This window comes from Ostrea edulis, chromosome 7 (assembly GCF_947568905.1).
Source record: "Ostrea edulis chromosome 7, xbOstEdul1.1, whole genome shotgun sequence".
NCBI lineage: Eukaryota > Metazoa > Mollusca > Bivalvia > Ostreida > Ostreidae > Ostrea > Ostrea edulis.
In genome coordinates, this window is record NC_079170.1 from 6,245,601 (window position 1) to 6,261,609 (window position 16,009).

A 16,009-nucleotide genomic window follows, 5' to 3' on the forward strand; every position below is an offset into this window, starting at 1 on the left:
ATTTGTATTTCTTAATATAATTCCAATGTTATTTATTACAAGTGTTTTGATTGGACAAAAATTAAGCTGAACAAGAGTTTATACATCAATAAATCCGAAAACGCGATGTATTCATACACGCCTGAAAACAAATAACATAGTGCGGGGAAACTATTCAATTTTTTGCAATTGTTAATGAAGTGGATGAATTGGAATTATAAGAATCAAACATTCTTTTTGAAGAATTTATCGATGTGTAAACTCCGGCCATTTTACTCACAAACTTAACATAAAAGTGCTTCGCACTTTTATTCAGTTTGTGAGTAAAATGTCCAGAGTTTACACATCGATAAATTCTTCAAAAAGAATGTTTAATCCTATAATAATGTTAAGATTAATTTTTAATGTCTATTATGATGTAGGAAATGGTTGAAGCTGCAAAGGTCAAGGGGTGCTTTACTTCAGAAGCACCTCTTTGATGGTGAATGATTACAGCTTGCCACCTAATGCTGCAGGAGACAATGATGTGGACCCGGAGGAAACATCAGACATGGCAGAAGAAATCATGAATCTGGATGATACAGATGTGAAAACTTTTCATGATTGTAGTGAGTTTATCATATTGCTATTTCTTTCCATTATTTCAGTCAGTGATTTATGTATAGGTAACTTTTTGATGGGCATTTCTCTGTATACTAGTATGTATAAAATAAGAAAATATTATTCTGGGGAACAATTTAAAATTCCACTTTATAGAAAAAATATATAAATGAATGTGTTATAGTCATGTCTAGATGATATAATTGGAGTATGTGCATGTAATTCTTTGTTATACTGTATGTACTTTTATGGCAAAATTGGAAAACATTTGAATGTCTGTCACATCATGTATTCTTAAATTTCGTATAATCTATTATGACGTTTGGTGTTGTGAAAGAAGTTATACATGTAAAGTGGTACATGTATTCATTATTTTGTAGGCATTCAAACAGATCCAGATCCAGTGTATAAAGAATGTGAACAGCTTGGAAAGGAACTAGAGAAATGCCAGAAAGACTTGCATAATGCCCGGTGGAATGTAAATAACATCAAAGATGATGACGAGAAAACCAATTTCTACACAGGGTTACCAACATTTGCTGTGTTCCTTTGGCTGTTTAAGTATGTTATATATATATATATATATATATATATATATATATATTATATATTTGAATTTTAGTATGGAACATTATCACGTTTACTTCTCTATCCAGGGAATACTACCCATATTGTATAAATTTGTATATTACACTGCTGTGAAGTCACAATGGTTAAACTTGAAATTAGTGATACATGTTAGAATTTTGCTATGAAAAAGGAATACTCATACTTTAAAAAAGCAGCACAAAACATGTGAATACTAGTTGTTAACATTTGTAAGACTGATTTAAATTATCTCCCTTTAACAATCAACTTATATATTGCCAATCTACAGGATATGTCAAGAATTATATAGTGATGCATTATGTTGGTGATATGTCGAATTGACTGTGAGGTGATGATAATGGAAAGTTAAAGAAACCTAGCTTAGACTTTGACATTTCCTATACAGCTTTTTGAGACCAAAGGCAGAGAAAATGGTTTACTGGGCTGGCCCTGCCAAGACAGTGTACCAGGAAAGGAAGAGAGCAAGCACTGGTTCACTGACCCTCATGGACAAATTATTTTCAGTGCTTGCAAGGTTAAGACTGGGTTTGTTTACATAGAATATTGCCAATAGGGTTGGAGTCTCAGTAGGAACATATTCTAAATACTTTACAACTTGGATTTGTCTTTTACATGAGGAACTTAAGATGCTAAATCACTTCCCATCTAGAGAACTTGTTGACCTTACGATGCCAGAAAATTTCAAGAAAAAATATCCCTCTGTCCGTGTCATTTTAGATTGTACCGAAATTTTTGTCCAGAGATCTAGCAGCTTAGTTAACCAGAATGCAACATTTTCAAATTACAAACACCATACAACCTTTAAGTTCCTTATTGGCATTACTCCTTCAGGTGTAATCTCTTTTGTATCAGAAGGATGGAGTGGTCGTGTACCTGATAAACAGATAATTATTGAAACAAAAGTAGGAATCGAAATCAATTTATCCCATTCTGTCTGTGGAGACAGTTTGTTGCACCCTTTAGATCCCCCGGATTACGTGATTAATTAGGGTATAAAAGCAGCGACATCAGAGCTCTTAGTCTGTTCCAGACTGAAGTCGACCAGAGTTAGTCCTGTGTACAGCTTAGGTGAGAAATCAAACTTGGTTAACAAGTCTTACGTGCCTATATAAGGCTTTCGAGACCTTGTTGTTTTTATTACGAAAGGTGTGAATGCTATTTCACTTAGTTAGGAAGCACACGCGCTCCAGGACTGAATAGGATATTTGTACATATTTTTAATTAAAATACTTGATTGAGAGCTTTATCATTTATTTCATTATTCCTCAAATTGCTCAGACAGAGCAACCGCATCTTCGAACCCAGAAACGTTACACTATCAACAGTGGACTGTTAGATTTGTTGCAAGAAAATTATAGTGTTATGGCTGACAAGGGATTTACCATCAGAGAGGCTTTACGGGAAAGAAAATGTCATTTAAACATTCCACCTTTCATGGGATCCTCGGTACAGTTTTCTACTGATCAGGTATTTGAGAACCAAGAAATTGCAGAACTTAGGATCCATCTTGAGAGGAGCATTGGACGTGTGAAAAACTTTCACATATTTGATGATGTTATGCCCCTTTCACTAGCACCCCTGGCCTGAAAGATGTTTAAGGTAGCATGCTGGTTATCAAACTTCGATGTACAGCTTGTACCTAAGTAACTGTGTGATATTTTACATTATTGCAATGACCAATATAACTTTTGGGTGATCATATAAATATAAGAATTGAACAGGTAAACCATTAACAAACATGATTTCAGAATTTCCATTTTGTGGACTGGCTTTCCTTTAATTAAGAGAAAAGGGACATTTTATTTCCAGCACTAAATCCCCATGTTTGGTACTGTGATGGTGTGGGGGTGGTGCGGATTGGCCCAAATGAGGGAAAATCAAAGCAAAAAAGGGGAACCTGCTTAGAGCATGTTTTGTGCATCAGCACCAGTATTTATAGATTACATGCAATTTAGGGTCATAATTTATTAACTACACTAATAAGAAATACAAGTATTGACATAAAAGGGAAATATGATTTTTCATTAGTCTGTCATAATCTGACTTTGGTGTATACCCCCTATCCACATGTTTGAAAACCAAAGAAACTGTCCCCTGCCACCTAAACACGCTTTACAACGAAACCACCACCATTTTTAATAAATTCGATCAGTGCATACTATGTATTCAAGATACAATTACATCAATTATAATAGAATATAGTAGGTTATGCTTAGGAATGGGTACGATTGATAATAGTTATTATGGATTGTTAGAATATAATTTACGCGTAATTTTCCCTCGAAACATAGCGACAAACGTGCATGTAACTGCAATTGTATTAGAATTAGATGTTAGATCCGCTCACTTATTCGCATACATATGTATGCGAGTACGAGAGCGGATCTAACATCTAGTTTTAATTAGATTGATGTAACTGTCACCTTATCGGAAGAGAAGTTAGCCGTTATAAGGGATCTTTCTTGCGTATCATGGTTGGGATCCAGAGGAAGAACGAATTCTTTGTCTGGATCATTTATCGAAGGAACTGTCGGAAAATCCGAATGTCCTGACTGTTTTTGTAGGCCATGCGTTATGGACGAGTCACACAGACAACTTTGGTAACCAGAGTATTCTGGTGTACCGTCCAGAAAAACTAATTCATACTGAATGAAACTTTCTGAGCAGTTTTGTAATATATACATTCACAGGGGCTATTTATGATATCACAGAGTTCGGGCCCAAAACGGGCTTAGCCCCTGTGTATACATGTAGTCATCACGGGGCGTGGGACGATGGTCGGTACATCAGCTGTACATAGCCAGAAAATTTACCGCAGTACGCAGGAACTCACGTCGGAAACTGTATGTTTGGCAGTCCATCGTCGGATACCGGGAATCTGACGGAGGCAGTCAAATGGATACAAGAAAACTTAGAATAAGGAATATTATGTCTACGTTTTCAATGGCTAACGTTCTCATTTATATAAGATAAATTTATCGAGCTTTAATTTTTACATGTTCAAGTGATTCATTAGATTTAATTATCAGCGTTTCGATTAACCTGCACAAGAAAAATGACTACCATGAATTTTTAAATCTTATAAAAATGTACAGGTAATGCAGGTAACATCCTGTGTATTTGGGACGGTATATACAAGCTAGCAGGGTTTCCTCGGGCACGGGGCTTCACACCTGCCTTAATTTAGCTCCGCCCCACACTTAACTTACCCGAGGAAAACCGACCGGTTGAAAAACTCGGCCTTTAAATATATGTAATCAGAGCAGAGGAAAACAACTGAACAGAAAAGAGAATAAATGTGATATCTAAAGGAAAACATGTTACCACTGGTAACGGTAGTTTTGAAAGACAAAAGGCTATCAAATCATTTTATTAAAGTAATACATATATGTGGGGTTTTCCAACTTCTAAAAATATAACACATGTAAGAAATGTACGAGTGACGAGGTTTTGTTTTTTAAAGGTACTCAACTTATCAACATTTATATTGCAATTTATGTGATTTCTGCTTGTTGTCAGTGAACAAAGTAAAGAAACATGTGTAAAAAAAAAAATACATCTGCAATATTCACTGCAAGACAGCTCGATATTGCGTAGATGAGGTACTAGGTGGTACTTTTGCATGGAAAAAAAGTTTACCAGAAAAGTTTATTTAAGTCTCTCGTTTACGAAATTCCCTGCAATTGAAAATGATTCCCATGGGTTTTTTTTTTCCCCAATATATAAATAAAATTTATTAAGGCAATGTATACATTTCTTGTTGAATAAGTGCATAGGTTGTGATCCTCATGTACAAAATTTATGAATTCATAAGGATAAGAAAATACAATTACATGTATAACCATAACAGAGACAATTTTAAAAATAGGAGGGGTGGATCAAAGGTTTGGAAATGAGATATTTCTACTACTTTTTTTTTTTTATCAAGAAAGGGGACACACATTTGATTCTGGGGTGGGCATTTTTTTCAATTAAAAAAGAAATAACCTATTTCAGGGCAATTTATTTTCTAGGAAATAAAATTAGATGGGGAGGGGGATATCATAGTAAATATCTACAAAGTGATTTTCCCCTTCTTGATTTTTGCATTACTCTATATATGTATTTTTCAGCTAATATAAAGACAATATTTTGAATTATCCTTCTTTAGTATTGTTCATGTAATTGTACATTTTTTTTTAGTCGGCTCGCGAAGCGAGATGCTCCTTGCTATCAACAGCGTGCGGATTCATCGCGTATCACAAACTCTCTGTTTATTCTTACACCGACAGCAAATAAATCCCATGCACAAAGATCTTCAAAAATTGTTCATTTGCTTTTTGAACAGCTTTATTAAGTTTTGAAGACATATCATACATGTATGTTGACATTCATATAACAATGTAATTTAAATGAGTCTCCTCAATACGTTTAAAGAAACTAAATATAGTGCGCATGAATACATGCATGCGATGTAAGCAACAGGCGATTCATTCTCTCACCAGAGGGCGCGCTACGCAAGCTTCACTTTCACCTCTGTTATCGTCTGATAAATAGTTCGGCTAAACACATGATATCGCTCGGACAAAATGACGTCTTTGACTCCAACAGAAAGGCACGTTTCTGTTCTTTGTGCAATGTCAGATTTTCATCATTATAATCTCGCTAGTTTTTTTTTTAATGTAGAGTCCATAGTTACGAAGTGAAAGTGAAATAATACATTTGACAAGACAAAATAGTTCCATAAAAATGAAGGTTGCACTAACGTAATACAGCGTTTCGATACCTACCAATGTGTTTTTAACTCATAAATGTATGTTTTATTTATGAAAATGATGCAGATTTATTTTATTTTCAAAGACGCTCTGTTTTACAAAATTCTTGTAAATTAGACGATAACAGAGGTGTTGTGGAGCGTAGCGTAACGCCCTCTGGTGAGAGATTGCAGGCGATTGTACGTGTGTATAAATATAACAATTACAAAAATAGATTCGTAAACATGAAGCAAATAACTTGTAAGTAAATATTTCGTAGTGAAGAAAGTAATATCTCGCTTTCTTAGGTTGGAAAAGCATAGTAAATATTTGAAAATGTACGACCAATCATATTCCCCGTCGATGCCTCTTTGAAAGTGTGTCAAAGCTTGAACCATGTGACTATTTCTGTGGGAATCTACCGGGGTGAGACGAGGAACGCACGTTCAGTTTGTTATGTTTTCGTTCTACAGTCAGATATAGATAATCACATTTACGATGATTTACCGTATTTTGCCGAATATATATTTTGATACGCATCGCCTTTTGCCGAGTTTTGGGGCCAGGGACAGTATTATTGGCAGAATTGTAAACAAATTATGACAATGACATTATCTCAGAGGATATATGAATACAACGATGTCAGTTTCACAGGAAATACCAATTACATAGTCAACAACAAGTATTTGTACTTTTAATGAAATTTTTCTCACGTTCATTAAAAGTACAAATACTTGTAATATGTATGCATGAAAGTTTGCATGTATGTATGTATGTATGTATGTATGTTTTATGGGGGCCCGTGACATAATTAAATCCCGTAAACTGTCTAAAAACTTAGCAAAAGGTTGATATTAGCTAGTATAAATAATATATTTATCATATCTGTAGAAACTTTATATATTTCTTTCCGCTGCTGAAATACCGTATACCGGGTGAAATACTGTCATATAGGTAAATACTATTAAAAAAATCTATGATATTTAAAATAAAAATTATTGTTGATACTTTAAGTACAAGGTTAGTTCTAGATAATACACAAGTTTCAAAGTTATTGCTTAAAGGATAAGACTGTAAATAATAGTTTCCGTAGACGTGTTTTTTTTGTTTTAAAGTAACTCCACCCTCCTGTGATGTCATCAGATTTTGCATAATCAATGATTTATTTAGATTTATGTATGATACGAACATAAATTTTGTTGGAGTCTTTTCCTATAGTTATTGTAAAAAATCTTGTTAAAAATAAAATATTTCAAAAGTCTAAGTTATAGATGAATAATCAATGATACGTTTCAAAATATTGAATCCAAGGGCAATCACTCTGTTTCTATTGATTTCTTTATCAAGTCTATTATGCGATGATTTTCTGTATTTTTTACAGACATTTTGTATATTTTTGTGAAGATACAGTTTCATGAAATTGTTATGAATGCTATTATATCGCCATAACCAGTTTGTATGGAATTTTGATAACACTGTTTAAGGAAAATTGCAATTTTCTGACGGTGATATAGGATTCTGTTTATGTACGTCTCACATCTTAAAAAGTGTGATGACCTATGTATTTTATTTGATAATTTGTTAGTTTTAACTTTAATGAATGGAAATAAATACACATTTTAAACTAGTATCAGATAAAACTGCGAGTATGGAGTTACCTTAAACCCCTATTTTTGTCAGCCGCCGTAAATCCGATTTTTTTGTTTTATGGCGGCCCGAGACATAATTTAACCCGGTAAACTGTTTAAAAACTTAGCAAAAGGTTGATTTTAGCTAGTATAAATAATATATTTATCTTATATATCTGTATAAACTTTATATATTTCTTCCCGCTGCTGAAAAGCTTAAAAAATGCCGGTATACCGGGTAAAATACGGTCATATAGGGAAATACTATAAAAAAAAATCTATGATATTTAAAATAAAAATTATTGTTGAGACTTTAAGTACAAGGTTAGTTCTAGATAATACATAAGATTCAAAAATAATTGCTTAAAGGATAAGACTATAAATAATATTTTCCGTAGACGTGATTTTTGTTTTAAAACGCTATTTTGGTCAGCAGCCGTAAATCCGATTTTTTTTTAGTTTTATGGCGGCCCGAGACATAATTTAACCCGGTAAACTGTCTAAAAACTTTGCGAAAAGTTAATTTTAGCTAGGAGAAATGTTAGACTTTAAGTGGAAATTTTCATTGTGAATTTTCAATCCCATGTATATATATCCAGTTATTATTTATTTAAAATTAGAAATTAACAGGATGTCGAGGAATAATATTAATAATATTAATATCGTTAAAGCAGTCAGAGACAGAGAAATTAATGGCAACCAATTAGACAAATTTGGTTTATACCAAATAAATGCTGTAATGATAGGAAAAACAAGAAAAGGGACCAAAAAAGAATTTGTCTGAAAATATACTGCCAGCACATTCCCGGCCAATGATCACCGCCAGCAAATAATTTGAATAAAAACTTGTGCATATAGTGTAAATATGTTAATGTCTTGGTGCAAAATCCAACAAACGTTTCATCTGTTTGGAGGGCTGTATTTGGTCAATCACAGCCTCTCACTAGATACCCAACCCCACAAATCCAGATATAATAACTTTCAAATTTATTGACTTGCCAGTTTAAGACATGGACAACAAATCCAGATTCAATGACTTAAACTGGCAAGTCAATAAATACCAAACCCCACAAGGACATGGACACATAATTTATTTTTTATTTCACAATTCAATTGAAGTATGAAATTAGAAACAACCGTCTGTCATTAGGCAAAATTCACAATCCAAAGGAGAGGACCAAATCAGGAGAAAATGTCAAGCTTGAGACAGCACGGACTCCCAAATAAATCGAGAGTGATTAATAAAGGCCGTGTACACCAAGTATAACCAACGTATCACCGGTTATACATGGTCCAATGTATACACCCAATTTTGTACGCGAAATATACGACCTGTACAGGGCGTATGCCCAACGTACAAAGCGTATTATACTTGGTGTACACGGCCTATACGCTCTGTACCTTGAGTATACTTGGTGTACACAGCCTATACGCTTTGTACATTGAGCATACGCCCTGTACACAAAGTATACGACCTGTACAGGGCGTATGCTCAACGTACAAAGGGTATACTCGGTGTACACGGACTATACACTTTGTACCGGCCTATACACTTTGTACGTTGGGCATACGCCCTGTACAGGTCGTATATTTCGTGTACAAAATTTGGTGTATACATTGGATCATATATAACCGGTGATACATAGGGCATACTTGGTGTACACGGCCTATACGCTTTGTACGCTTTGTACCTTGAGTATACTTGGTGTACATGGCCTATACGCTATGTACGTTGGGCATACGCCATGTACAGGTCGTATACTTCGTGTACAAAATTTCGTGTACACATTGGACCATATATAACCGTACACCCAGTATAACCAATGTATCACCGGTTATATATGGTCCAATGTATACGACCTGTTCAGGGCATATGCCCAACGTACAAAGCGTATAGGCCGTTATATATGGTCCAATGTATATACCAACTTTTGTACACGAAATATACGACCTGTACAGGGCGTATGCCCAACGCACAAAGCATATAGGCCGTCTACACCAAGTAAAACCAATGTATCACCGGTTATATATGGTCCAATGTATACACCAAATTTTGTACGCGAAGTGTACGACCTGTACAGGGCGTATGCCCAACGTACAAAGCGTATAGGCCGTGTACACCAAGTATACTCAAGGAACAAAGCGTATAGGCCGTGTACACCAAGTATGCCCTATGTATCACCGGTTATATATCGTCCAATGTATACATCAAATTTTGTGCACGAAATATACGACCTGTACAGGGCGTATGCCCAACGTACAAAGCGTATAGGCCGTGTACACCAAGTATACTCAAGGAACAAAGCGTATAGGCCGTGTACACCAAGTATGCCCTATGTATCACCGGTTATATATCGTCCAATGTATACATCAAATTTTGTACACGAAGTATACGACCTGTATCATCTTTGATCTTGAACGTGGAAAATGCCATTTCCCCTTCCTTTCCTTTCAGTTAACTCTCACTGCAAGGGCAGTTGAAAAAAGGTATGACAGGATTCTTCTGGTTGCAGATCTGACATTCTCCCCTCCAATTGTTCCTAAGCTCTTTACCTGCATATATGTATGTGCTCAAATTATTAATTTTGTATCCAACCTTTATGTGTTAATTAGAACATAACATCTGGAAGTGTTGTTGTTGTCTTAACCTCAAACATTTGATCATATTGTGCAACATTGTCCTTTGATTTGCTCTAGGCAGGTCAGCATTTTGACATCCATCGCTACATAATAAAACAAAGTCATAAAAGTAATTGTGTACTGTGTATACATGTGAGAGAATAAGAAAGACCAGACTTAACCCGTTGCTTATCACGGTCAGCATACAGTAAATCTTTATTAATATTTTCTGTTTAACATTTAACACAGGCAATTAAACAAGTTCCAAAATACATGTAAATGCACAATAATATACAAGAAAAACCGACAACTGCTTTTAACATTATAGACCAGTCTATAGTAATTACTGTATATGTATATAATAACTATATGCCTATCTGGCTATATACATTTTTAACTATATAACTATATGAAGACACCGACTTCTTAGGTGGGGGAGGCGGCGGACTGGTCTCTGAAGTTGAAGTCTCTCTCTCCCCCACCTAAGAAGTCGGCGTCTTCAAGAAAAACAAACAAGAGGCCCATGGACCACATCACTCACCTGGGTCACCTTGGTCCATATCAGAAGACTTTCCATATATATTTGCATGTAAAACCGTAGTCCCTATTATGGCCCCAATCTACCCCTGGAGGCCATGGTTTTTGCAAACTGAATCTACACTATGTCAGAAAGCTTTCATGTAAATGTCAACTTCTTTGGCCCAATGGTTCTTGAGAAGAAGATTTTTAAAGCTTTTTCCTATATTTGTATGTAAAACTTTGACCCCCCCCCCCCCCCCACTTATGGCCCCATCCTACCCCCCGGGGGCCATGATTTGAACAAACTTGAATCTTCACTATGTCAGAAAGTTTTCTTGTAAATATCAGCTTTTCTGACTCAGTGGTTATTGAAAAAAAGATTTTAACTTTATATTTGTATGTAAAACTTTGATCCCCCTTGTGGCCGCATCCTACCCCCAGGGGCCATGATTTGAACAAACTTGAATCTGCACTATGTCAAAAAGTTTTCATGTAAAAATCAGCTTTTCTGGCTCAGTGGTTCTTGAGAAGAAGATTTTTCCTATATATTTGTATGTAAAACTTTGATCCCCTATTGTGGCCCCATCCAACCCCCGGAGCCCATGATTTGAACAAACTTGAATCTGCATTATGTCAGGAAGCTTTCATGTAAATCTCAGCTTTTCTGGCTTAGTGGTTCTTGAGAAGAAGATTTTTAAAGTTTTTCCCTATATATTTGTATGTAAAACTTTGATCCCCCCTTGTGGCCCCATCCTACCCCCGGGGGCCATGATTTGAACAAACTTGAATCTGCACTATGTCAGAAAGTTTTCATGTAAATATCAGCTTTTCTGACTCAGTGGTTATTGAAAAAAAGATTTTAACTATATATTTGTATGTAAAACTTTGATCCCCTATTGTGGCCCCATCCAACCCCCGGGGACCTTGATTTGAACAAACTTGAATCTGCATTATGTCAGGAAGCTTTCATGTAAATCTCAGCTTTTCTGGCTTAGTGGTTCTTGAGAAGAAGATTTTTAAAGTTTTTCCCTATATATTTGTGTGCAAAACTTTGATCCCCCCTTGGGGCCCCATCCTATCCCCGGGGGGCATGATTTGAACAAACTTGAATCTGCACTATGTCAGAAAGTTTTCATGTAAAAATCAGCTTTTCTGACTCAGTGGTTCTTGAGAAGAAGATTTTTAAAGATTTTTCCTATATATTTGTATGTAAAACTTTGATTCCCTATTGTGGCCCCATCCAACTCTCGGGGCCCATGATTTTTTCCTATCTATTTGTATGTAAAACTTTGATCCCCTATTGTGGCCCCATCCCACCCCAGGGGCCCATGATTTGAACAAACTTGAATCTGCATTATGTCAGGAAGCTTTCATGTAAATCTCAGCTTTTCTGGCTTAGTGGTTCTTGAGAAGAAGATTTTTAAAGTTTTCCCCTATATATTTGTATGTAAAACTTTGATCCTCCCTTGTGGCCCCATCCTACCTCCGGGGGCCATGATTTGAACAAACTTGAATCTGCACTATGTCAGAAAGTTTTCATGTAAAAATCAGCTTTTCTGGCTCAGTTGTTCTTGAGAAGAAGATTTTTCCTATATATTTGTATGTAGAACTTTGATCCCCTATTGTGGCCCCATCCAACCCCCGGGGGCCTTGATTTGAACAAACTTGAATCTGCATTATGTCAGAAAGCTTTCATGTAAATCTCAGCTTTTCTGGCTTAGTGGTTCTTGAGAAGATTTTTAAAGTTTTTCCCTATATATTTGTGTGCAAAACTTTGCTCCCCCCTTGGGGCCCCATCCTATCCCCGGGGGCCATGATTTGAACAAACTTGAATCTGCACTATGTCAGAAAGTTTTCATGTAAAAATCAGCTTTTCTGACTCAGTGGTTCTTGAGAAGAAGATTTTTAAAGATTTTTCCTATATATTTGTATGTAAAACTTTGATCCCCTATTGTGGCCCCATCCAACCCCCGGGGCCCATGAGTTTTTCCTATATATTTGTATGTAAAACTTTGATCCCCTATTGTGGCCCCATCCCACCCCAGGGGCCCATGATTTGAACAAACTTGAATCTGCATTATGTCAGGAAGCTTTCATGTAAATCTCAGCTTTTCTGGCTTAGTGGTTCTTGAGAAGAAGATTTTTAAATGACCCCACCCTATTTTTGTGATTATCTCCCCTTTGAAAGGGACATGGCCCTTCATTTGAACAAACTTGAAAGCCCTTCACCCAAGGATGCTTTTGGTCAAGTTAGGTTGAAATTGGCCCAGTGGTTCTGGAGAAGTCGAAAATGTGAAAAGTTTACGGACAGACAGACAGACGGACGCACAGACGGACGCCGGACAAAATGTGATGAGAATAGCTCACTTGAACCTTCGGTTCAGGTGAGCTAAAAAGGTAAAAGCGATAACTGTACACAAGAATTATATAAAGCCTTGCCCTTGAAATTTCCCAGTCCCTCCCAGATATACTAGTAGATTGTAGTAGTAGTGTCCATAGATCGCAGAACTTGCCATGTGCCCAAACTTTTCAGTCAGTCATTCTACTGTGGAGGTGGTACAATGCTGATGTCCTCCTCGCCCAACACCACACAGTCTCCTACATAATGGTTTCGCTCGATGTGTTTTATTAGTGCTTGTGCACTACTAATAGGTCGGCCATTACATGTGCAGATGCAAGTCACGCCTGAATGCTCTAAATACATTTTTTTGAGCAAGGTTCTCCATGAACAGTCAATAAAGTTCTTAAGTCCGAATCTGCTGGCGGTTGTCCTTCTCTGATCTTGGCCCTTCTGCTTATTTACTGCCTAGCATGTCCCCGTACATGTTGAGGGAAAGAACCCTTGTTACTTTGGAGGAGGAGGCTTTGGGCCTGCTTCCTAGGTCCTTGGACTCCTCAGCCTGCAAAAAACATCTCAATTAGTCGAATGTTCAATACTCAAATATCCAATAGATACACTACTGATGATACACTGCGTTCTGGGCCGGTAAGGCCAACAAAAATAAATGTTGGTGTTTAGGGTTTCATAGCCAAACAAATTAGGTTGGGTTAATTCTCACATATCATTAATTGCCTACACAAAGTTGTGTTGGGTTAATTCTCACCTTTCTTTTTTTGGAAGTGGAGGTTTTGGGCCCGGTTCCTACGTCCTTGGACTGGACCTTTGCTGCGGCAGCCTCCAAAAAACAGCTCAATTAGTTGAATGTTCAATACTCAAATATCCAATAGATACACTACTGATGATACACTGCGTTCTGGGCCGGTAAGGCCAACAAAAATAAATGTTGGTGTTTAGGGTTTCATAGCCAAACAAATTAGGTTGGGTTAATTCTCACGTATCATTAATTGCCTACACAAAGTTGTGTTGGGTTAATTCTCACCTTTCTTTTTTTGGAGGTGGAGGCTTTGGGCCCGCTTCCTACGTCCTTGAACTGGACCTTTGCTGCGGCAGCCTGCAAAAAAATCTCAATTAGTCGAATGTTCAATACTCAAATATCCAATAGATACACTACTGATGATACACTGCGTTCTGGGCCGGTAAGGCCAACAAAAATAAATGTTGGTGTTTAGGGTTTCATAGTAAAACAAATTAGGTTGGGTTAATTCTCACGTATCATTAATTGCCTACACAAAGTTGTGTTGGGTTAATTCTCACCTTTCTTTTTTTGGAAGTGGAGGCTTTGGGCCCGCTTCCTACGTCCTTGGACTGGACCTTTGCTGCGGCAGCCTCCAAAAAAATCTCAATTAGTCGAATGTTCAATACTCAAATATCCAATAGATACACTACTGATGATACACTGCGTTTTGGGCCGGTAAGGCCAACAAAAATAAATGTTGGTGTTTAGGGTTTCATAGCCAGACAAATTAGGTTGGGTTCTTACCTTTCCTTTTTTGGAGGAGGAGGTCTGGACCTTTGCTGCAGCAGCCTGCAAAAAAATCTCAATTAGTCGAATGTTCAAGACTGTCCAATGTTCAATTGAGTAGATCTACATGTACGTATATAAAGTTGGTTAATTCTGCAGTCCCGTTTGGTTAAATATGTTGAAAAAAGAAAACAATTCCCGCAGTCGGCAGGATTCGAACCCAACATTAACCTAACCTAACATCTACCCAACATTATAATTGGGCCAATGTTTATTTCAGAAGTTTTGACGTACCATAAAGGCTGCCTTTTTTCCAGGTCTTCGGCGCCTTGGCTGGAAGGTCTTTGATCACGTCACGCTGGCACACAATTGTTTCCTCCAGTGAAGGAAACAAAGCCACACGCAGTTGGTGACCCGGCATAATCTCCACGATCTGCAAATGAAGTAAAAATAGAATAATTTTATTAACCAATCATGGACCCTTGCGGGTTTATGTGTATAAACATTACATATTGATTTAAAATACAGGAAAAATAAATTACAATACAATGTATAGATTCTCTGGAGTCCAGTCACATGAACGATCTAAGGGAGACAAACAGTTTTTTTTGTGTGTGTTACAGCATAGAAATTATTAGAGTTATCTCCCATTGTATTTAAAATTAAATTAAACAAAGCCACAGAGGTATCTACATTGGACCATATATAACCGGTGATACATAGGGTATACTTGGTGTACATATTTAATTACATTTAACTTTTTTTGAATTCTCCATAATAAACTGGAAAAAAAAGTTATTTGGATGAATTTAATTGCTTTTACAAGTAAAAAGTTATAGTAGTTTGAATAAAGCATGTAGTTATCTTAAAAAATCCAATTAAAATCTCTGGGGATTAAGGGGTTAAGATGTTAAAGATCCTGATTATTGCAATTCATTATCTAACAGACAAGCAAATGAAAATGGGGGTCGAATATATATTCGATGATACATATCCGATGATACAAGTGCCGAATTCACCACTAGAAATATAGGTATCAACGGCATTCCCACATGTATCAACGGTTTAAAAACAACATTTACCTGCCCCGGCCAGTCCCCGAACCTCGGGTATGGAACCAAACACGTAGACATCTTGCTGGTCTGGATTCCCGCCAAAATTGCGATTGTTCGGAGCGCCACCTAGTTAATTCGTCACTTAAAAAAAGGTTAATTCGGCACTTGGTGAACTCGGCACCTAGTGAATTCGGACTGGGCCGAGTTGACTAGAAATTCGTTCAGTATACACATTATTCTTATATTCATAAAAAAAGTGCCGAATTCACTAAGTGCCAAGTTAACCAAGTGCCGAATTCACTAAGTGCCGAGTTCACCAGGGGCCGACTTTACCAGGGGCCGAGTTGACTAGAATTCGTTCGGAGCGCCACCTTGCGAAAGTATCAGCTATGAAACAGTATAAA

General features: G+C 36.7%; 2 protein-coding genes across 2 annotated transcripts; one reads left to right on the plus strand and one right to left on the minus strand.

Moving 5' to 3' along the window:
- The first annotated feature begins 434 nt into the window (after nt 1-434).
- LOC125655464 (uncharacterized) lies at nt 435-2,422 on the plus strand. The gene is made up of 3 exons (XM_048885768.2): nt 435-587; nt 960-1,140; nt 1,574-2,422. The coding sequence occupies exons 1-3, from the start codon at nt 458-460 to the stop codon at nt 1,725-1,727; spliced, it is 465 nt and encodes a 154-aa protein (XP_048741725.1). The 5' UTR covers nt 435-457; the 3' UTR covers nt 1,728-2,422.
- Nucleotides 2,423-11,038: 8,616 nt separating this feature from the next.
- On the minus strand, nt 11,039-15,826 carry LOC125654929 (uncharacterized). Its single transcript, XM_056142925.1, has 8 exons — nt 15,633-15,826; nt 14,845-14,983; nt 14,569-14,648; nt 14,343-14,414; nt 14,068-14,139; nt 13,792-13,863; nt 13,537-13,587; nt 11,039-13,493 (listed from the first exon to the last, which is right to left on the minus strand). Exons 1-8 carry the CDS (start codon nt 15,681-15,683, stop codon nt 13,230-13,232), a joined length of 801 nt encoding a protein of 266 aa, XP_055998900.1. The 5' UTR covers nt 15,684-15,826; the 3' UTR covers nt 11,039-13,229.
- Nucleotides 15,827-16,009: the final 183 nt, after the last annotated feature.

Excerpts from the sequence above, each read along its gene's own strand:
- LOC125655464 (XM_048885768.2), top strand. The coding sequence starts at position 458 with ATGGTGAATGATTACAGCTTGCCACCTAATGCTGCAGGAGACAATGAT. Across the intron at positions 588-959 it reads GAAAACTTTTCATGATTGTA|GCATTCAAACAGATCCAGAT; the intron begins GTGAGTTTATCA and ends ATTATTTTGTAG. Across the intron at positions 1,141-1,573 it reads GTGTTCCTTTGGCTGTTTAA|CTTTTTGAGACCAAAGGCAG; the intron begins GTATGTTATATA and ends TTTCCTATACAG.
- LOC125654929 (XM_056142925.1), bottom strand. The coding sequence starts at position 15,683 with ATGTCTACGTGTTTGGTTCCATACCCGAGGTTCGGGGACTGGCCGGGG. Across the intron at positions 14,649-14,844 it reads GAAAAAAGGCAGCCTTTATG|TCTTGAACATTCGACTAATT; the intron begins GTACGTCAAAAC and ends AACATTGGACAG. Across the intron at positions 13,864-14,067 it reads CCACCTCCAAAAAAAGAAAG|GCTGCCGCAGCAAAGGTCCA; the intron begins GTGAGAATTAAC and ends TGTTTTTTGGAG.